The sequence below is a fragment of the Rhea pennata genome, chromosome 2 (assembly GCF_028389875.1).
Source record: "Rhea pennata isolate bPtePen1 chromosome 2, bPtePen1.pri, whole genome shotgun sequence".
Taxonomy (NCBI): Eukaryota; Metazoa; Chordata; class Aves; order Rheiformes; family Rheidae; genus Rhea; species Rhea pennata.
Window position 1 is genome coordinate 38,865,215 of NC_084664.1, and position 22,469 is coordinate 38,887,683.

Consider the following 22,469-nt stretch of genomic DNA (forward strand, 5'->3'; position numbering starts at 1 on the left):
GGCGGCGGGGCGGCGGCGGCGGCGGGGCCATAGCGGGGGGCGGCGGCCGGCGGCCGGCGGCGTGACTCCGCTGCGGGGCGGCGCGGCGCGGCGCTGCCCGGGGCCCGGCCGCGCTGCATGGGGGCGGGGGCCCGCCGCCGCCGCCATGGAGGGGGTGCTGTACAAGTGGACCAACTATCTGAGTGGTGAGTTGCCACCCGTCCTCAGCCTGCCCGCGGCGGGGGGGGGGGGGGGGGGGGAGGACACTTTCCCTTAGCGGAAAACATAGGGTAATATTTTGCAAAGTTAAAATTAATATGCTTATATATTCACATTTCTATTTTTATATATATCTTTATATATATATATACACTTACTGAATCCCGACCAGCGCTGCCCTGCTGGAACAATGGTACCTTTTCACTACTGAAATGCTATAACCAAGCCTCAGCTGTGAGGTGGGGACTGGCTCCGATGCTTCCTGATTTCTATTTATTTATTTGCTTATTTTCTCCCTAGCTGTATGACAGAACTCTCAGGGAGAGCCATGATCCGGTATTGGAGAATGCCAGGACTCGTTTAGTCCCTTTGTGGAGAGTAGCTTTAATTTTGGTGGTTCTTGTACATCCACTGGGTTTACTGGTTGGTTTTTTTTTTTTTTTGTTTGTTTGTTTGTTTGTTTTAGCTGCACATAGGTTTTATTCACCAGCAAACTTCTCTTTTAGTGCATCTCTATGAAACTTAAGGTTTTGTTGCCTTTTATTGAACTGTTTCTGGAAGTGTAAATGTTAGGAAAAATCCTGGACCTCTCAGAACAAGACATATCAACTTTAAGTCACACATGGGGGATTTGGATGAAAACACAAAAAATACAGGGGCTGTCCTACTAGCTCCAGGCCTGGACTGGCTGTTTTTCCAGTGCTCCTGTGCCTTGAGGTGCTTGACTTCTGTAGCAGACTAAGAGCAGCTGTGCATGGTCACCCTTTCCTCTGTGTTAGTTAAATGTGGGGGTGTCAGAAACTTTGCTGAGGCTGAAAAGGCCTAGTAGTAATACTATGGGGATGTAAATGTGTTACTTTGGGGTTTGGATTGCTGAATGCCAGGGAGTCTGGAGTAGTTCTTGTAGTTCTCCATGTGTGGGATATTCCTAGGGTAAATGTCTCTGTGGTGTGTTGAAACAATCTGGGATCCTGATGGTCAGAAAAATAAGCATGACCTTGACATTGCGTGTTGGAAATCTTCCTCTGTAGTATGTTTAAGAGCGGCGCTTTATGGTCTGAGTTTGTTTCAGAGAAGTTGGATCAGCTGTATCTGTCTTTTTAGTAGGAAAAGTGTTGGGTATTAAGATTAAAGGGAAAAAAGGCAAAAACTAAGCTGGAGTACAGGTGGGTGGTGAATTCATGTGACTGGGGCAGGGGGATAGGGGGGAAGGAGTGATGCATGAGGCTGGATTTACTAGTGCAGTAGAAGGTTGCTACAGTTTCTTCCCCCTTTAGATAACAGCTGTTTGGAGGACAGGATATCAAGTTGTCAGGTTTCAGTAAATAGTGGGTTTTTTTTTTGTTTGTTTGTTTTTTTTCAGGAGAGGCTTTATTTGTGGCCTTTGTGGGAGTGGGAGCAGCCACTCTTGGCACTGCTATTTGAATTGCGTAACTCAGGCAGTGTTACTAGTGTTTCCCTGTAGCAGTAATGTCCCTGGTCCAGCTGATACAAAGTTTTAGGTGTTTGTTTTACTTTGCATTGCCTTGGTGCTGGGACATATTTAGAACATTTATACTTGGTTTTGTGCTATGATATCTGGGAAGTGTGTGTGGGGGAGTAACCTGGTACTTATTTAGATTACTTGGTGGCATTTGGCACTGAGGCATTTGTGCCTGTGTGTGGATGTGCTAGGATCTGCTGGACTTGTCCTCTGTTTTGATGGCAGTACTCTGACAAAGAACCAGAAAACTGCAGGTATCATCAAAATTTAACTTTTTTCATTTTGAAAAAGCATTCAGTGCTCCTTGAAATGTACTTTCAGCCAAGTCACCTTTCATAAAGAAGGAAGACGCAGTGCAAACTTCTCGTCAAATTGGTGCAGAATGAAAGAATCTCTTTTCCTCGGATGCATGAGACATACCACAACTGAAAACCAAATAAGTTTTTTTTTTTTTTTTTTTTTTTTTCCTCTCTGAGAAGTGCCTTCTCTGTCCTCCTTTACAGGATTAATCCTTAGTCTATAGGAGCCCTGTCTTTTGTGTTCAAGAGCAGTAAAACTCTGTAAGCTAACTATGCTTATGTGCACTTTCTTTTGGCATATAATGAATAAGAATGTGAAGGACTTCCTGCCCTAAAGCCATTAGGTTGTATGTTTGTGCAATAATGCAGAAAAAAAATGAAGTGTTAGAATATGTGTTTATGCTATCAGTAACAAAGAACTATAGGATGAAACCAGGTGGGACTGCTGGATGAAACAGAAACCAGAGGTAGTATAAGGGTTTAGTAGATCATCCACAACAGTTACTTCTGTCTGTATTCTGTCACCATTATGCTTGCTCTTGCATGAGGTTAAGTAAATTGGTGTAAATGATATATGTAAAAATTGGTAAAATAGGAGTCTTCTCTGTATGTCAGTGTGTACTTCTATGTTAATAATACTACGGGGATGTAAATGTGTGCAACAGGTGTCTTAGGGCATTTCCTCCCTGTAATAAGGAACACATCTTTATTTCACATAATCAGAGTAGACAAGACAGCTGCCAGAGGAACAGATCTAAAACCACTGTAAGGGAAAACGTCTTCTTTTACTGCCTTAAGAGGAGTCAACTGAGTCTTCCCTGAGGATCATTTCTTACAACATATGCTGTCATCAGTATCATGAGAGGCAAAGTTCACATCGCCGTATTTCCCCACTGCCATGGGGCATGGAGCTGGTTCTGCTCCGTACCTTGTGGAGTTATTGGCAGCAAGAAACCTTCAGGTGTGGAAAATGAGTTGGGCTGTCCATGGGCAAAGGCCAGAAAGCTCAGCTTGATTGCAAACAGCTTCAAGGTAGATTAGCTTGCCTTACTGCTCAAACAAGTTACCTTGTTTAATAATAAATATACTTCCTTGCTTTATATAGATTAGGATAAATTGTGTTAGTGTTATTTCTCTTTTTCAGGTAGGCAAAGATGACTTTACCTTCGTACTGAGATAGAGCAGGGCTCTGTTCTGTGTAGGTGGGTCCCTGCCACCTTGGCATTGATTCTGTGCTCATGCTGTAGTTTCTGCATGCAGGTGTCCCAAAGCTGCCTCTCTCTGAATTTAAAGAAGCTTTCTTTGCTCTGATACAATGGCCACCAGATAGTGAACTCCCAGATAAAGGGTTTTCTTTTTAAGTTCAAGCCAGGTATGGCAGCCTTGGATTCAATATGCTTGCTCAGAGGCCTAGCCTGTGAGCATCTGCCTGGGATCTTGTGTTTGCAATAAATGTGTTCTGAGACTGCTCTTGCCTACGCTTTCCCCCACTGAATTGGTTAAAACCATGAGGGAACAGAAACTCTGCAAACAGGATTAACTCTGAAGTAGTAATTGAGATAGCACATTTTTTACTTGGGTGAATATATGATGCCTTTGCAAACTTCAATTAATGTGTTCTCAGACCACCAAGAGCTGGGCATCTTAAATAGCGAAGATATGCAAGTTTGATAGCCGCAGCTGAGCCCGCAGACAAAGCATGTAGTTTGATCTCTAGAAGTTACTGTGTTTTATCCTTTGCCAAAACACTCTATCTAATGTAAGTGTTGCTTGGTGAATGGTTGTGAAGGATAGGATTGGGTTTATAGCAAGGAGAAAGGTGCTGTAGCTCTCCTTTTGGTGCTGTTCACTGTAGTAAGCAGCCTGGGAGACCAGCACATTGGCCTGGATCTTTCCGTTTCCTCTGCGGTCAGTTGTGGCAGCCTGTGGTCCTTGCTGAGCATGAAGCGTTCTGGCATGGGCAGTATCAAAGCTGATGGCTAATTGTAATGTTGTAATATGACCATTTTCAAACTGGGGGATGTTAACTGCAGAACAGGGAAAGGGAGAGATTTGAGGTGAGTTGCATGCAAAGGCTGCTCTTTGCTGTTTGGGAACTGTCCCTGACATGTTCCTGCTAAACTTGAGCTGTTTTGTTAAACTTACTTTCTAATTAAGAAAAAAAAATCTCTAGTCTTTGGAGATTACCTTGTAAAAATAATCTGAGAGTTTGATTTTTCTCAGTTTTATAGAATGAATATATTATCACTTACCCATAGAGAAAAAAGAATGGAGTTGGGGAACACCTTGATTTGTGTTCAACAATTAAGCACTTCCAGAGTTTGTTGTTGTTTTTTTCTATTTGTTTTCCCCTTCTACTGAAACTCAATTAAGTTCAGATCTTCAGCGTAAGACAAAGTTTACCTGCACTAACCGGCCACAAGCAGGGATCCGGCTGCACTCCAGAAGGAAGGACTGTGTCAGGTCTTGGCTTGGGGATTAAAGGTGGCTTAGTCATTAGAAATGGAAAAATACCAAGAGAGTTCACTGATCTGCCTAGTATGCTCTGAATAATCAGTGAAACGGCTTTGACTTCTTGTCAGAAAGCTAAGCCTTTCCTGATATTTAAATATGTCCTTTTTCAATAGTGCTGAGTAACTCTAACCCTAGCTTCATTCATCTTCCTTAAAGTGTTAGACCCTCGTGGTCATGCCATCACTAGTTATACTGCATCATACCACATACCAGTGTTAGTTCTTCCCATCTTCCTTCATGAATCATTCATTGCCATGTTATTGTTGTGCTCTGAGTTCCTTTCAATTTATTTAAAATGCCAAGAGCCCACACCAAGCAGTAAATCTCAGGCTGCATATAGTGCTTTAAATTACTCTTGTCCCTAATGATTCAGAATTCCTTAACAAGCTTGGAGGAGACTAAAGGAAAAACATTAGGTTTTATAGATTTATTCTGGATGCACATGCTAATACTGCTTAGACTGACTGTATTTCAGGAGCTGAATTTAAGAAATCTGATCTTTTGGAATGGGAAACATGAATACTCGTAGTTGATTTCCAGCTCTGAAAATAAGATCCTTTGTTTCCAGAAAAGGAAGCTGTCATTGAAAGCTTTGCACTTTGGCAAATATTCGATTTTTAAAAAGCTCTTGTTTATCATTTTCTTCTTTTTAGCTCTCTCAGTCTAGTCCAGGTTTTGATGATACAAAAGTGAAGGCTGGCTTTTTGAGAGCTGACCTATACAGCTGAGGTTTTTGTTGTCTCTAGAGCTGTGATCTGGCCAGTATTCCTGATAATATCTGCCCTGAGACTGGATGTGGGCTTAGATAGACTGTGGAGTCTCACCCAGGCCTGGCTGTGCTTCTCACCCAGGTTCCTTCCGTGACAAGTCAGTTTGCTCTTTTTGGATTTTACATAATTATGTGTGTGTGGTTTGACCTTCATTCTCACCTCTTTCCTCCTCTGCTATTTTTTTTAAATGCAGCAATCTCTTTTGTCTAACCTTTTTGGACTTAAGTAACAGAGCAAGTTTGATGAGGCTGCAGGAATTGGAAACGATGTCTTCTCTCTCCTTGGGTAGGGGAGGGTGCTGGAGCAATGCTGTGTAGCCTACATAGCTGTGCAGAGTTTTCTACCAGCTATGCTGCAGTACCAGTGCCTCTGCATTCTGTCTTTACACTCCTATACCAAAATAAATAAGTCAATTACAGGAAATAGTTGGGTAGAACAGCATCAAAAGGTGTGGCGGAGTGATGGTAAAGAGATGCCGCTGTGTGTGTTTGAATTTGTTTCATTGACTCAGTATAGCCTGGTAACCACACTGCAGATCAAAGGTAGGAGCTGCTAGTTTGCTTGGGCTCAGCATTATAAATAGAGGAGGAAAATCCGTAGAAACTCTTAAGAGTTGAATGTTTTGTTGCACACAGTGGCCTGAAATTAGTGCATCTTGAACAGTGACCTGAATTACTGAACTCTTGCCTCCATTGCCCTCCAAAAATATCACAGTATCAAAAAAGCTTCAAGTTTGGTCTTTGCTAGATATTTCTGTGCTAAACACAGCTTGTTCCTCAGTAAGAACACTGATGACTGACAACATTAAATGTACAACAAAATGAATCAAACTGAGTCTCATGAAAGGTATACATAATTGATTTTCAAGAACTGAATACTAAGATTCAGTGTGTGGATGTGTAACACTGGGAAGCAAATTGAGATTTTGAAAGCTATTATTTTGTCCTTTTGCAATCTGGAGACTTCTATGGCCTTAATTCCATAGGCACATCCATACAGACAGGCATTAAGCCCAACAGTGTACCTTTCGGACTGGTATGAAATATCTGTGTTATGTAGATACACAGGGAAACTCAGTGCAAAACTAAGTTTTTCAGCATGAGCCAGGGCAGTTCAGCAGTCTTCCTTCTAAGCTGAAAATAGGATCTCTTGACTTGATCCTGTGTTTTAGCCATTAGAGATGCATCCTCTAACTGGAAAATTTGACTTCCATACACAAAATGCCTGCTGTTATAAAGAGAGTGCAATGTTCCAGCAGTAAGTTATGTAAGGGTAAGGTGGTGTGTATTGGGTTACATCTGCTACCTTAAAAAAAAAAAAAAAAAAATCAGGAGCAGGTTGTGTTTTAACAAAGATGCAAACGTCATGATGTTCATGGACTTAAGTCAGCCCTGATAACTGGAGGAGGATATGTGCTGTTTTTTTCTCTTGCTTTTTGCAGTAACCAGCACTGCCTTGGTCTTGTTAGAACCAAGTTTCGTGCAGCTTTCACGCAGCTCCTAATCTTGGACACAGTGCTGGGCGGAAGCAGTAATTCATCCGCTCTTTGGTTTTGGAGATAAAGGTGGTGGAAGGCGGTGGTATGTTGAAGATGTAGCTCAGTTTTAGTTGATCTGAGGTGATATGAAAGGATGGATATTGCTCGTGCTTGCTGTGAGATGTCTCTGACTGTCAGAGAGGCTGCTGCAGGCTTCTCCTCCCCAACTTTGCAAAGAAGGGTGAGGAGCTGCTCCTGCCTGTTCTGCAGCTGTGTTATGGGCAGCAATAAAATCTTACGGCTGGTCAGTGATATTAGCAGCAGGGATACGACGGTGGCTTTAAGTCCTTCTGTTAGGAGCATGTTGCCATAATATAGAAGTTCTGCTGTTTTTTTTCCCATCCACACTTAATACCTGAATTAAGGTCAAAGAAATCCAAAGACTAACACGCCAACTTTTCTGAAGATTTATGTTGAAGCTCAAGAAATTCAGAAGCAAAAAGTATTGCCTGATCTAGTGGGAGACAACCAATAATAAAAACCTGGAAGTCTTGCCTTTGTGCCTTTTAGAAATGCAACTGAAACTGGCATCTCTTAATTGCAGCTTGTTTTCCAGGTCGTCAGTTTGACTACTTGAGTGTGTAATTCTCCCAGATGGGTTGACTTTGTGGATGTCTGACATGATCGACTTGCCTTCCAGTTCCACCTCCCACCCCCACTCCCTTGGGGCTTGGCACTTTGGAACCAATGCTTTCTGGAGCCTGAGTTGCAACATTAAAGTTTGAATTATGTCCAGATTTCAACGATGTTATCACGAAATGTCAAGTTTGCTCAGTGATAATTGCATCCAGGCTTCCTGAAGTGTAGCAATGGGGTTAGGCGGATCTTTCAGTTTGTGGGAACTTACAAAGAAATGCTGAATCCTTAGCAGGCGCAGACTCGTTAGGCACATGTTTCATGTGATGGAAAATCTCGGGTCTTCCAGGTACTAATTTTAAGTTTCACACAAGGGTGCAATATCTATTAGGACCTTAACCAAGGTCTGGTAGGTTGTCTGTATGTCTTCATTCAGTCTCCTATGACTTGTCCCTTAAGCTATTATCACTTCTCATGTGGCTTGTGTTTTATCAGTTTTTTCTGCCAACAAGGTCAATTTTTACTGTTAATGACTATGAGGCTGAGACAAGCTGTAGAAGTATGAGCTATGTTTTGTCCTGCCCTGTGCACTAACAGTGTAAATAAGCATAGTAAATTTTTTCTTCAAAAATGTCTTTGCTATCATCTTTAAGGTCTTAAAGGATTCAGCTTTAACTTTCTATCAGATAGTCTGAATGCTTAGGCCCGCACTTTGCAGTTTTCCTAGGAGAGTTAATGGAGAGAGAATAAAACAGAGTAAGCCTGAAATTTGTGTTCATGGAGTGACTTTTTGTTGCTTTGGATTTTTTTTGTCTGCTCTTTGCTTGTCTGCAAATGTGGAGCTCCTATAATTGAAGATTACCTCCCTGTTGCGGTGTCCGTGATTTGTCAACCGTGTGTTATTTTTAGCTAGTTGTTTAGGATAACCTTCCATGGCTGCTGAGTCAGTGCCATTGAGGACCAGGTGGTCAGTGCATCTTCTGACAGAACCTTGCTGTTGCTTTTATGGGTTTATTTAAGAAAAAAAAATGTATTTTTATTAGAGTAATAAATTCTGTTCTGAAAATATATGGCATCTTAGTTAACAATTGCATGTCGTTGTCTGTTTAGCACTCACCTAATGAGGAGGAGTTCTGCAAAGCAAGACAGATAATTGCTGCTTTCTCTCTTCACTCTCAAAAAACCCCTACCCCCAAAACAAAAAACAAAACAAAACTAAAAAGCCATCAACAAACTATATTGAGTCACAGCGTATTTTTAACCAGTCTGCAGCATGTTGGAGGCAGAGTTCTGTGTGTTGGTTAATCAATTGCGCAGCCTCTGATTGACAGGACGTAATTTTGTTGAGGGTCAGCTGCTGCTGCAAGCCCTAGAGCCACTGCTGAAACCTTGGGGTGCAGCAGCAGGACCTCTGGGCCGAGTTAGTCGCGTGTATTCACTGTGGGGCTGCGCGTTGTTCGGAGGTTGGTTCTGTGCCGCTGACTGGCTGAAATAATTAACAGCTCCTCTCTGAAGAACAAGCACTCCATCCTCCCCTTTCTTCTTTTGCAGGTTTCTCATATTGCTAAGGACTTTTAGGATCGTTTTGTTATTTTGGTGAAAAGACGAAGAAAATGCAAATTTTTAATTTCTCTTTTTTGTTCTCTTTTTCTTTTTTGAGAACATTTTAACATTTTATAATAGTTTTTGTAATATTTGAGTATTTTAGAAGTGTTGGGGGGAAGGATTTCTGTTTGTTTTTCTGCCACCTCTAAGGTTCAGTAATCAATTGGAGCATGTTGGCCCTGGTGCTGTAGTATTGCTTGTAAACAAAAATGAACCAAACTCCTGCTATTTGCATGTGGATTTAGGGTTTTACAAAGTTGAATTGAGTTGTGGCTGGTGTAGCTTAAACCACTAGCTCTTTTTTTTTTTTTTTTTTCGGGTGGGGTGGTTCCTGTCTGTTCCCAAGAGACAGTTTTCCAGCCCAGTGCTGGAAATCAGGTATCTCAATTCCACTGGGCCTGACCAGGGAAACTTGTTGCAGCTCAGTACCGAAAGTAGATTTCCTCCAGTGAACACTACTGTCTTATTTCTTCTTATGTTAATGAGCTCTTCTTTTGTGAGATGTAAATGCCAGCTGTCATGTTTCGTTCATTTGTATGTTTTTCATGTCGAAGGAGTGCTTTCAAAAGAAGAGAACGAAAGATGTGTTTTAGTTCTGACGCGGGGCAGCAGGATGAGCAAAAGCAGTATCCAGCACTATTGTGCTGGAGGCCAGGGCAATGTTGTTGCTTTTTTGTTTAGCCTGAGGTTTTGGTTATTCTCTGGGAAGGGATCCAGAAGTACAAATTATTTATTAAAGACTTTTCTTTCCCTCTCTCCCTCTCCAGGCAGCATGGGAGTTTCAAGAGCTATTTAGAAGTTTTTAGTTGAAAGATAGTGTTTAAAGATCAACACATCCCTTCCTGTTCCTTTTTTTTCCCCTTGACTTAATCTCTTGACCTTTGTTTCTCAATATAATTTAACCAGTCTTTTGGTTGCAGGAAAAGACATGTAAGATGAGACCACTGTGTTGGCTTTTGAAAAGAGTGAAGAGGTGATTGGTGAGCGATAGGAGGAATTGAGGGGTAGTGGACTGAAAAGTTGGTTTTGGAAAAGAGAGCCAGTGATAAAATGTTAGCAAAACTACTGAACATGACATATGGCATCTTGGGAACGTATTGCCAAGGCTTAGCTGAGAGCCTCTGAGACCAACAAGCTGCATAAGACGTGTATTTACCAGCAAGCAGGGGTTGTGGTATGTGACATCCAGGACTGTCCACAGAATCTTGCCTATTCAAACAGATTCCTTTTTCTGAATGAATTACTCTTGAATCTTTGGTGGGGGTCTTATTTATGGTGATTCTTGAATTATAGAAATGTTGGAATTCCTGGGACAGAAGTAACTGAGAAGTACAACTTTGTTTTTCAGGCTGGCAACCTCGATGGTTTCTTCTCTGTGGTGGTATCTTGTCCTATTATGATTCTCAGGAAGATGCCTGGAAGGGTTGTAAGGGAAGCATCCAAATGGCTGTGTGTGAAATTCAAGGTAATTAAGATACAGTAGCACACTGAATAAATTTTGTCCAATAAGTATATGTTACATTGGGATGAGACTTCATGTCACAAGAGCTATCTGATGTCTTGATTTCTTTCTTCTGTATTTGTAGGAACTCAGTAACTTGATCTATATGCCAGTTTTTATTCTATAGTATTTTGAAAATGTTACAAGAACTGCAAGCCTCTAATGTAATGGATATTCTACATGGAAGTATGTCATTATTTTTCTTTATCCGTGGTAAAAGGGTGCACAGCTTCAACTGACTTCCTAGGCACAAAGTTTACACCTAATGATTGGCTTGCCATGACTTTGAGGTTCAATTTTGGGCAGGGAAACTGAAAGAAAGGCTTGCTAAAAGAGAATGCCCTTTCTGTAAAGAGTCACAGATGGTGTTGTACTATCCACAAAATTGCCTTTCATAGCTTTTTGTCCCACAGCTGTTAGGCATGTGTGCCCTGTCTATTCACTAACTCAACTGAAGGGTTGCAGAATGGCAGTAGGGGAAGTTTGGAAGTATAGATTCCTGCTCTTCTGTTATTATTTGACTTCATGTACATATTTGTTGGGATATTCATTTGGGCTGGGATGGTCTGAGGGAGAGGCAATATGTGCCATGCTTACTAGGAGAGGTCTGGCCTGAAATCTGTGTTGCCTCCAGTTCATCCAGCAGATAACACCCGAATGGACCTGATCATCCCAGGGGAGCAATACTTCTATCTGAAGGCAAGAAATGCAGTTGAGAGACAAAAGTGGCTGGTTGCATTAGGAACTGCCAAAGCCTGTCTGACAGACAGCAGGACACAGAAGGAAAAAGGCAAGAACTTGCTTTTGCTGCTTGCATACTGTTTACTTTTTATTTTCCCATCCTTACCCTAGGATGTGCATACAAGGATGACAGAATCTGTACTTGAACTGTATCTAACCTGTGCTGCAGGTCTTCAGTGCCACTAAAACCAAGCCACGAGGACTCTAGCTAAAAATCTCAACCATTAATTCTCAATGCAGGGATTTGAAAACTTTACCTTTTCTTTTAAAATATGCTATGTATAAATCACTGGAGAACTGTGGGCTGATAGCCTTCCTGTGTACAAGGAGTGACTAGCTCTAGGCTATGGGTTCCTGGGATGCAGACTGTTTCTGTTTTTGTGGAGTTAAGTCCCCTCCACCCCTCTATCTGCTGACCTTCTGCCTCATACTAGTGCCTTGTTCCTGCTTAGCTTTCCAGTTTCTCAAACCTTTTCCTTCTGTATTCTAACTGGGCTGTCTGTGCTCTTCAAAGACCCCTTTGCAATTAAAATAAGTGTTTGCTATTGATGTTAAATGTGCATACTAGTCTTCATAAAGTGAAATTTAATTATGGTCAAGCCATAAATATTAATTTATCTCTCTCTGGACTTTTACCAACAATCTCCACTTTTACAAAGAAAAGTGCTCTTGCTTACAAACTTGGTGTTATTTTTGAGTCACACTGTGAGGCCTTATGCCTTAGCCAGGTGCAACCTCAACACAATGGCTACATGGAAGATGGTAAAGAGAAAATGATAATGGGTGATCCTCAGCAAGTGCTTGGGGGAGAGTGTTCCTCTTGACTTTCCCTGAGGTGAGGAATAGTTTCTCTTCTGCTAGCTGTAGTATGCGTCTTCACTAGGCTGTGCAAATGCCAGTTCAAAATGACTCTCCGCAGGAGATGATAGTGTAGGGTCCTAAATAAAATGCAGATCTGATCCACAATGCCTATATGAAATCACAAAGATGCAGAACAAAATTATATCTATGAGTTGACATGTAGTAGTACAGAGTGAAAAGCTACTGATGTGGTTACAGAACTAAATTATATTAGTCTTGTTAAAATACAAATTTATTTCTTGATATTAATAATTCTGAAACTCTAATTCAGATTGACTGTTAGTCATGATGTGTCTGGAGTACTGTGCCCAGTTCTGGGCCTCTCAGCACAAGAAAGATTTGGACATACTGGAACAAGGCCAGTAAAGGGCCACTAAGGTGATTAAGGGACTGGAGCATTTAATATATGGGGAAAGCCTGAGAGAACTTGGATTGTTTAGCCTGGAGAAGGGAAGGCTCTGAGGGATAATATCACTGTATAAATATCTGGTGGGAGAATAAAAAGAAGATGGAGTCAAACTCTTAGTGGTATCCTGTGAATGGACAAGAGGCACTGAGCACAAACTGAAATACAAGAAATTCTTTTTAAACATGAGAAAACTTTGTACTGTGAGGGTAGTTGAACATTGGAACAGGTTGCCCAGGGAGGTTGTAGAGTCTCCATAGAATCACAGAATCAGTAAGGTTGGAAGGGACCTCTGGAGATCATCTAGTCCAACCCCCGCTCAGCAGGGTCACCTAGAGCGTGTTAGACAGGGTTGCATCCAGGCGGGCCTTGAAGATCTCCAGAGAAGGAGACTCCACAACCTCCTCCATCCTTGGCAATACTCAGAACCCAACTACACACAATCCTGGAGCAAACTCTTCTAGCTGACCCTGTTGTGAACAGGGAGGTTGGATGAGAGGATCTAGAGAGGCCCTTTCCAACCTCAACTATTCTATAATTCTATAATATATGTTAAATTTTTGTCAGAAAGGACCTGTCTTTTCTTTCCTGTATTTTCAACCAAGAACCTCAGGCCTCTAATTCAGTGTAATTGTACCTTAGATTTACTGAAAACAAAAAATACTACATGTTACAGTTCAGTTCTATTAAAAAGGCTTGTTGAGGTCAAGTGTACTGTACTTACTACTCTTTGTTCTAAGTTTTTACATTGTATTTTAACTTTTGGAAAAGCCTAGCTGGAACGTGCTGTTCTGTCTGTGACAGAAAAAAAAAAAGAGCGTGTTTTCATCTGTCACAAGTGGAATTAATGGCCAAACTAGATGAAGTCTCTATATTTTGATCTGAGAAAATGTTTTGAAATGGAGAAGTATTGATTGAATTAGACTGGATAATACTGTTTCAGCAGCTCTCCAAAATCAGAAATTTAACTTTTTTTGTTTCATTTTTAGAATTCACTGAAAATACGGAAGCCTTGAAAACTAAAATGTCTGAGCTTAGACTGTACTGTAACCTCCTTGTTCAGCAAGTGCATAAAACTAAGGAAGCCAGCATTTCTGGTGTATCAGAACCAGAGGTACAGCTTTTTTTTTTTGGTTAATGTAAACCAGTTCTGCAAAGTCTTAAGTGTTCTGAACTCCTGATTAGCCAATGCAATAACTATTCATAGCTACTTAGTATTGTGCTATCTTTCAGCTGAGGTCATGTGGGAAATAGCGTACCTCCACAACAGTTCTTGTTCAATGAAGTAATACTGGATTGTTATAAAGGAAGGTAGCAAATAACTTTCTCTGTGTTGGGTAGTAAGCAGTGAGATGACCCTAAGGTAACCTATCGATTTCTTCTATTTCAGTGTAGATCAGCTGCATATAGTGGATCAAAAAGGCAAAAAAAACCCAATCTTTTGTAATGAGATAGCTTGGCAGGAGTGCATGTTTGCCTGCCCCCAATTAGATTGCAGTTCAGAATCATTAAAATTCTGCTTCTGGCTTGGCGGGGGCGAGGGACGGGGAATCTTGTTCTGAACTAAAAACTTTGAAAGGTCAAGAGATAACACAGACCTCAAGCAAAATTGAGAGGAAGAACTGCTTTGTTAGCATCTTCAATAAAAAGTTACAATTTCAAACCTGAAGAGAAAACAAATTTGTTTTACAAATTTTTCTGAGCAAAGAAGCCTCATGTAAGAAGGGTCTCCTACTGTTAATGATCTGCCTCTTGATTTGGGAGCAGGTGTGTGAAGAGGGAGGCCCATAGCTTCCTAGAGAAGCCTGTGCGAAAGAAGGTGTGGGAGGTCCAGGATGTCTCCAGAAGGAGACCTATCCTCAAGTGCAGAACAGGCAGCCAAGAATACCTGAAGGTTGATCATCTGCATGTCCAAACTGTCTCTAAAAATACCTGACAAACTACAGTGTATTACTGTGGTAGTGTAGACTGTGGTAGTGTCAACAATGTTGTGTATAAATGACTAAAAGGCTTTGTTAGAACTTGTAGCTTACGAATGTCAGCAACAAACCTGTAATGTGGTGTTTATCCAGCTCATAGTTCACTGATACAGGGGAAAATTCACTTTCTCTCATCTTGCAGCTATTTAACTCTAAGAGTTTATTGATGAAAGCATTTTGGCATCAATAACTACACTTTGGAGAGATGAAGAGTTTTGCGACAAGTGCTACTTTATTCTGTTTGCAATATACTTTGGTTACAGGAATATTTTGCTCGTGGAGTTTTTTGAACTTACTGTATTTTCAGATCCCTGTATTCATTTCACTTGCTTACTCTTCATTTCTCTTGTCAATAGTGTCTTCTCGAATGCCACTGTTGGATACACCAAGGCTTGTATTTAATATACTTTTAACACTGGAGATAAGGAACACAAACAGACATTGCTGTTAAAATGCAAATGAACCGAGCTTCTTGTAGTGAGAGGCCAGCAAGAGCAGTAATGCTATGAGAGGGCGTAGTCCCAGTAGTATGTGATGCCAGTTCTCTGACACTTTGCATTTTAATTCAAGTGAAAAAGGAAATATGACTGTAGCAATAGTGGGCTGCTTTGATGATGGATACTGCAAGCAAATCTTTTGTAGTGAGTCAATGTCTTCTAATTGGTTTCTTCCCACAGAGTGGTATTGATATGGGAGCTCTGTTGAAATCAACATGTGACACCTTCCTGAAGACGCTTGAAGAATGTATGCAGATTGCAAATACCGCCTTTACTTCTGAGTTATTACATTGGACTCCACCTGGATCCCCACCTTTAGCAGTTTTCAGATCAAATAAGGCCTGTATCCTCTTCTCTAAGTCTTGGCACAGAAAGTAGGAAGCCTTGTTTTAGAGCAGAACTTGTGGAAGTTGAGAATGAAATTTACCCATGTGGTAGCTAGCAGTCTTCCACTAGGCATGCTCTGGCCTGCAAGTGATGTAGGGCTTTGTTTGTTTGGCTTTTTTGATGAGCAGTGACTAATCCCTAACTTTTAATGATAGGTGAAAGTTGTTAGTCAGTAACTTTTAGGGGCTGATGCAGCTGCAGACACTGATGTTTCAAAATAGCCTGGCTGTGTGGCAAGCTGATCCGTTATAGGAGCTCATAGCAGTAATTATGATCTTAAGTTATTGTAGTATCATATTTGTCATAGTATGCCGACAGGAGCTGGTGAGATTATCTTTTCAGTGGCAAGGGCATTTTCTCAGATCCTTGGAACCCGGAACCTGCAGCTGGAACCACAGCTGCAGATGTAACTCTAGTAAACAGCAGATCAAGGTGTATGCAGGAAGGTGGATGCTTCACTGTGTCTGTGAAATGAGTTTACTCCACCTCACCTGGAATCTGGCCTTGTATTTCTTGATAAAGTCTCTTTATTTACTCATTTTTTGTTTTTTCCCCTCTGAAATAAGAGATGTAATGTATTTGGTACTTCCGACCATCTTTGCCTTAGCTTTGTACACGTGCTATGTGGAGTCTCCTTGGCACTTGCTAGCTAACTAGCCTCTGAAAGAAATATCTTTTAATAATATTTTAATGCTGTAACCATGTAGCACATTTTTGTTTGTCTTCATGCAACCTCTAGTTCGGACAGGTAGCCAGCATATGCTTAGTTCTTTCTCTGACTCTAGTTTGGATTTTACAAAATGTGAAGTTTAAGAAACCTGATAGACTGCTCTTAGTTTAAAGAATATTTTTCTTCTTCATCTTACAGATAAAACATTCGGTCTTGTCTAGTCACACCTCGACAGAAAGGTATAATAAAAATATTTATTGTCAATCTCTTTCTAATTTGCTTTTGGTAGTGTCTGTTCCTTCCATGTTTTTCTCTCTGATATTACCAGTATTTGATATGGGCAAAACTGTATTGCTCTGTGCTACAGACTTGGAAAAAGACACAGCAAAAGCCTCATATTTGCCTCATGTCTTTCCTTTCTCTGCCATTTTCCTTTTATTTTCCTTCTCCTTCACTATCACTTTGACCTCCTGGTGACTCACCAGTCATCTCTCTCCCACTTCACTCTGCTTTCCTGTATCTTTGGTTCCACTCTATATGCTCATAAAATAATTGCTAGAGAGCAAACTGTAATTTGTGGAGGAAATGGCAAGTGTGTGTATATATAAAAGCACTCTTGAGGGGCTTTTGTTTTAGCTACAACAGGTGTCTAACTTCCCTTTTTTTTTGTAATCAACTGTATTTTTTGACTCTTTAAAATCATTGTGAATATATTCAATAATCCATGAATGGGGGTCGAATCATTGATATATATCCTATTTGTTAAACCTACTGGTTCCTTCTATTATTTTAGACGAGTTAGTTTGCTCAGCAGCCTGTGGGATCCTAGAATTCTGGTAACTATTTTTTTTGTTTGTGTATTTTCACATGGAGATTCTTACCAAGCAATGCTGTATACACTAATCGTTATTCTTTTCCTTCCTTCCTTTAGGCAGATGGAATTGAACCCCTGTGAAAATGGTTCTGTAAAAGCAGAATTTAACCATCAAGAGCAAACCCTTATTAGTAGCCTGGCACATTTAAACTTGGAAACAAATGAGGGGAGTAGTGATGTTCTGGTTGAAGACCACATAGAAGAGGATTTGGCAGGTGAATGTATGTACTGTGTTTTATTTGAGATTGTTACTCTTTAATAATAATTGGAGGAAGCCTATGAGTGCTGATACCTTGCTTCCCAGGAGAGGGGATGTTAGTACAAGACTAACCTAATTTAATCTGATATCTGCCTGCTGTCAGGTTGTCTTAGCATAGCTCCTGCCCTTGTTGATAGCTAACTTAGTTCTGAATGGAGAGGGAGATTAAAGTTCTTTCTTGAACAAGAGGAGGCTCTTCTGGATGCTGATTGACATAAGTGGCAATGCAGTTTGGCAGAGCTTGGGCTATTCTTGCTCAGTGGCTAAACACTTCATTCCTGATGCTCTCTGTTAACACCTGTGCTAGCACATATGGCTGCCTTATCAGAAGGGGAGCACAGAAGTTTTGTTTTGCTGTCTGAGAGGGCTTGACCTTGTAGTTGCTCATAATTGCTGTGGCAAATATCTATGGAAAACTAGCCCCTTTCTCCCACAATTAAGAACACTTTAGAAAGTACCTTATTTCTTCCCATTACTTCAGCAAGACATGAAACTTGGATTTGTGTGTGGCTTCAGTAAAATTCTATTGGATTCATTTGGCATTAAATTCTGTCCACTGTGATTACATTGTTAAGGGCTGCTGAAATTAAAATCAAGTCTTTACAAGTAACATGATCTCCATTCTTCCTTCTGTTGAATGGACTATATCATTTTCAAACAGTATTCTCCTTTGCCTGGCCATTATTCCAGAAATTGGCACTTATAACCATGCAAAACAAGCCCCTTTTTTCAGGGAGATAGGTCTGCTTCCCTCACTGTACCTAACCACTTCCCCTCTGAAGCTCTTCTCATAATGCTGTCCTCACCGAGGATGTGTGGTCTCACTTGTGTTGGCAGCTGCCATCTGATTTGTCTGATGCAAAAAAAAAAAAAAAAAAAAAAGATGAGGAAAGTTGTTTAGATACTGTCTAAGCAGCCAACAGCAGAGGAAGTGTGGCGAGTGTCATGGTGCTGGCAGAGAAAGCTTTTGAACTTGCATGTTCCAGATGTGTCTTTCTTCATATAGATGCACAGAACAGTAGTAACATGAGTATATGAGTGTGCTTTTTTTTTTCTGTTTTCTATAAATGTAAGGTATTAAAGAAGATGGAGAGAGTGAACTGCAAGCTGTAGAAGGCTTTGGTGCCCACAAGTTGCTGCAGTCAGAAACAGATTCTATATGTGGATTGACTTTATCATGCGAGGAAGACAGAAATGGAAAAGATTTTCCTACTTTCTTCAGTGTCATGAGCAATAGGTAGTACATGTTGCAGATTTAAATTACAAGGATATTCAGACTTCATGTTAAGCCATTAATTGATCCAAAATTAAGTCTGTTCTGTCTGCAAAGCTGTATCTACTGGGATTATTTAATAGGACTATTTAGAGCACAGTAATGGAAGAAAATACACTTTGTGAAATCAGTTGTGCAGAGTGGTTAGAGAGCACTCACTAAACTCAACTTTGAATGATTCCCTGTACTCCTCCAATTTGGAGATTTAGCCAATTGTTTCTCTGCAAATGTAACTGCAGACAATAAGTGAAGTTCCGAAATCATGACTGTTAGTGAGTTTGAGCTATTCTAAAATATCTCTATATTGGGGGTTGTTTTTTGTGGTTTGTGATGACAGTCCTTGACTGCATACCACAAATAAATTTTCTGTAGTTGTTTAATGTACTGAAATAAAAGCCATATTGGTGGCTCCATGTCTATAAATTTATACCTCCATTCAAATAAATTGAGCATGGAATGCAATTTTGTCTTTAGGAGTTGTGTAAAGAGGTTCTTACAGTAAAAACATCTTTCCTGCTTGTCCTGGGTCCCAGGTTTAGCGACATTGAACTCCGTGAGGAGGAGGGCATACCAACAGAGGAGTTTCTGGAGTCATGTTATGCAATTGTGCCCGTTCTGGGTAAGCAGCTCCTTTTCACAGTTTGCGTATGTTCAATTCCTTTTGGCTGCCGCCAGCTTGGAGAAATGGTGGAATAGTTAGTTTGGAGAATTCATTTCTTCACTGAAGTGGTATAGTGTAAAAATAGTTCGTTAGCCAAATCAATATGACTGGTACCAGAAGGTGTTTCTTATTCAAGCCTTTTATAGATAATTCAGTCTCATTTAGCTGGGACCCTTGTATAAGCTCTCTGGAAATCTGTGAGTACGTCTGGAACGGTAATTTCCTCTCCTCAAGAGAACAGTGTAGAATGCCTTGTGTATAGTACAGTTGATAATAGCATCAGCTATACTGTCTATTGGGGCTATTTGATTTTTCCAAAGACTTTAATCTTCAGGTAGTGCAATCCCCCGTCTGCTTGGCCTCTGAATCTGACAGTGGATGTCGTGGGTCCCTTTAAAGCCTCCCCAAATTAGTATATTTTAACTCTTGCACCAGATGGAGGGTCTTGGTTCTATAACTGAAGAAAGACTTAAATTTATGTTGTTGTTCTAGTATTCTCCTACTATTTAGAAAGATTGGTAAGAGTAAATGAAATAAGTTGTTACTAACACACAGAAAGTGGGAAAAGGCATGATTTTAAAATGTGGCCTTCTTTCTTTCCAGACAAGCTGGGACCAACTGTTTTTGCTCCTGTTAAAATGGACTTTGTAGGTAACATCAAGGTAATAGCTAATTTTTAACACTGACCTTAAACAGAACTCCATTTAGCCAGCATGAGTCCAAACAGATGATCATAACATTTTTGGAACATCTAGCTTAGATACCAGAACTCAAAAATTTTTGTTGCAGGAATCAATACTGGAAGGCCTTTTTAATATTTGTTAATGTTGTTCTCTGTCAGATCAGAATGCTGAGATGTACCTAATTCTGCTCTTAGAGCACATGCAGTGTTTAATAAATCCAACTTCTTTCCACAGTGAAATTTTTTAAATGAAATTTGTTTGACTGCCAAGTAAGAAGTCTGTTATAGCTAATGAATACGACTTTGATTCTGATCTGACAGGATTATAAGCCATGATGGAATGGTATCAGTATTGACTTTAAACTGGAGAACAAATGAGAAAAAAGTGCCCTTTCTCAACCAAGTCAGAGCAAATAAGTTCACTAACAGCCAGCTCCTCAGGGGCTGTAGGTTGGAGTAGATCCTGTAGCTGAGGTTCCCATTTTGAAATTTTTTCCAGCTCAAAATCCGCAAAAGCTTGAAGTGCTACTTGTGCAATTAGGAGTTGTATATAACAAACTTTGGAATAAATTAAGAAATGTAAACATGCTGATGACTGCTAAGTGTAATTGAGAGTGTGCAGTTTAGCTGTTGTCGAAAGATGGTCTTGCTTGTATTTGGAGCTCTGGGATGATGGCTCTTCACTCTGTGCAGAATGAGTTAACACTTTTCTACCTGTATGTAGGATAACACATGAACTACCTAAAGCACATTGTCAGATGTAAATGGCAGATTCTGCATAAACTGTGGACTAAGCCACTTTCTTATGATTGTCTTACATGGTGGTAATGTAGCATGGTAGGCACGAAGTCTTCGGGTTTGGGGTTTGTTTGGTGGCTCTGTGCTCTCTAACACTGCATGTTCAGTCTAGCCAAGGAAGAATCCTGGTAAATAGCTGGTTTGTATGGTACAGGGCATTGTTTGATCTTAAAAGCATAAAGCCTTTCCTCTTATTTTTCTCCAGAAAATAAACCAGAAATTTATAACCAACAAAGAAGAGTTTGATACCCTTCAGAAGATAGTGCTTCACGAAGTGAACGCAGGCGTAGCACAAGTTAGAAACTCTGCTACAGAGGCTCTCTTGTGGCTGAAAAGGTAACAACCTCCTATTTATTTAGGCTGTAAACAGTAAAGGTGTAGTGAAGGTTCTTTCACCAGCGCAGGCTTGTATTTATAGAGCAAACTAGTCACTTTCACAAGTTCCATCAGTCTAAAGGACTAGGATCAGATTTACTGTAGTCTGTAGTTCTGTCACTGTTGCTTTGCCAAAAGGCCTGAGAAAGCCATCACAGACAACCTTTCCCTCCCCATCGCCCACAGAAGTGATGAACAGATCACACTAAGTGACTGTTCCTACTGGACCAGTGCATCAGGCAGAAGGTTTCAGGTAACAGCACTATTCTCTTATCAAAGCCTTTTTCCTTAGCTACCTCCTCCAGCCTCTCTCCTAGCCTGTGTTTCTATATACAGATGAAGAATATCTATTTAATTCCAAGTTCTATAAGCAGTGGGAGTTCAGCTGGGTTGGTTGGCTGCGGAATGTCCCTCTAAGATACTGAAACTATGAAGCACCCAAAATTGCATTGCAAACTGAGGGGTTTATTTGGTTATAAACGTGGTTTCGTTTTTACTTTGTGGGCTCATCATGACAGAGGCTTAAAGTTCTTGAAAGGATTTTTAACTGAAGTGAAGAATGGAGAAAAGAATATCCAAACAGCTCTGAGTAAGTTCCAGCTTTATTCTTCATATATCTCTGAATTTACATACTTGGCCATTTTCTTCTTCTTTTTTTTTTTTTTTTTTTTTTTTTGAACCTGGGTTTTCTCCTGTAATTACTAATGCAGCTAGCCCTCAGAATGCATTTTATTTTATTTTATTTTTTGAAAATCATGGTCTTCAGGCAGATTACTGGTCAATCTTAGTTTAATGCCAGGCAAAGATTCATCTAATTGCCATGCTTTTGAAGAAAAGGCTATGCAGGTGGCATAACTTATTGGGACTGTCTGAGAATATAACAAGGGCTATGTTCAGGAGCACTTGCAAGAGACTTATTGAGGATTATTTTATTAAGGGTCTGATACTTTCTTTTATAAGGGGTTAAAACTTTGCCCTCCTGTGTGAAGAGACCTTGTTTAATGTCTGATCTGACTGTCTGGATTGAGACTGGCTAACTGTCAACTTGCAGCATAGTTTCACCCTCTGTAATATTTTTCCAGAGTTGCACTGAACTGACCTAGAGTGTGGAAGAAATCAGCCATGAGGAAAAGCTAGTTGAATACAAATTACATTTCCCTCCTGTCTGTTCAAACAAGTTATTAGCTATGGATGACTTCTTTGAGATTTGACAGCAGAGCTGAGACCCCCAACCCAGAAATCCTAATTCTGTCATCTCCTTTTCTCCTTCCTTTCAGTCATATAAATGACGCTCAAAAAGAGCCATTATTTGTGTCCAAAATCAAGAATATATGCTTAACTAGTAGTTTCTAAGTTCTGATTTTCTGTTGTGATGCAAACTTAAAACTACCATACGTATATCCCTCTCTTTTTTTTTTTTTTTTTCTTTTTTCTCTCCTTCCTTTTAAGACAATGCTTATGGGAAGACATTACGGCAACACCACGGATGGGTTGTACGCGGGGTCTTTGCGGTAAGTAATTCT

At 40.4% G+C, this 22,469-nt stretch overlaps 1 protein-coding gene across 2 annotated transcripts in view; it reads left to right on the top strand.

Annotated features, from left to right (window-relative positions):
* The first annotated feature begins 116 nt into the window (after positions 1-116).
* PLEKHA8 (pleckstrin homology domain containing A8) overlaps positions 117-22,469 on the top strand; it is a 29,503-nt gene continuing 7,150 nt past the window's right edge. For both annotated transcript variants that reach the window (XM_062569270.1, XM_062569271.1), the window contains exons 1-13: positions 117-185; positions 10,331-10,447; positions 11,118-11,273; positions 13,481-13,605; positions 15,148-15,306; positions 16,223-16,263; positions 16,956-17,119; positions 18,232-18,394; positions 18,964-19,049; positions 19,695-19,753; positions 20,777-20,907; positions 21,465-21,535; positions 22,396-22,457. In XM_062569270.1, coding sequence (XP_062425254.1) covers positions 146-185; positions 10,331-10,447; positions 11,118-11,273; positions 13,481-13,605; positions 15,148-15,306; positions 16,223-16,263; positions 16,956-17,119; positions 18,232-18,394; positions 18,964-19,049; positions 19,695-19,753; positions 20,777-20,907; positions 21,465-21,535; positions 22,396-22,457 — 1,374 coding nt within the window. In that variant the 5' untranslated portion in view covers positions 117-145. The remainder of the gene's footprint in view (positions 186-10,330; positions 10,448-11,117; positions 11,274-13,480; positions 13,606-15,147; positions 15,307-16,222; positions 16,264-16,955; positions 17,120-18,231; positions 18,395-18,963; positions 19,050-19,694; positions 19,754-20,776; positions 20,908-21,464; positions 21,536-22,395; positions 22,458-22,469) is intronic.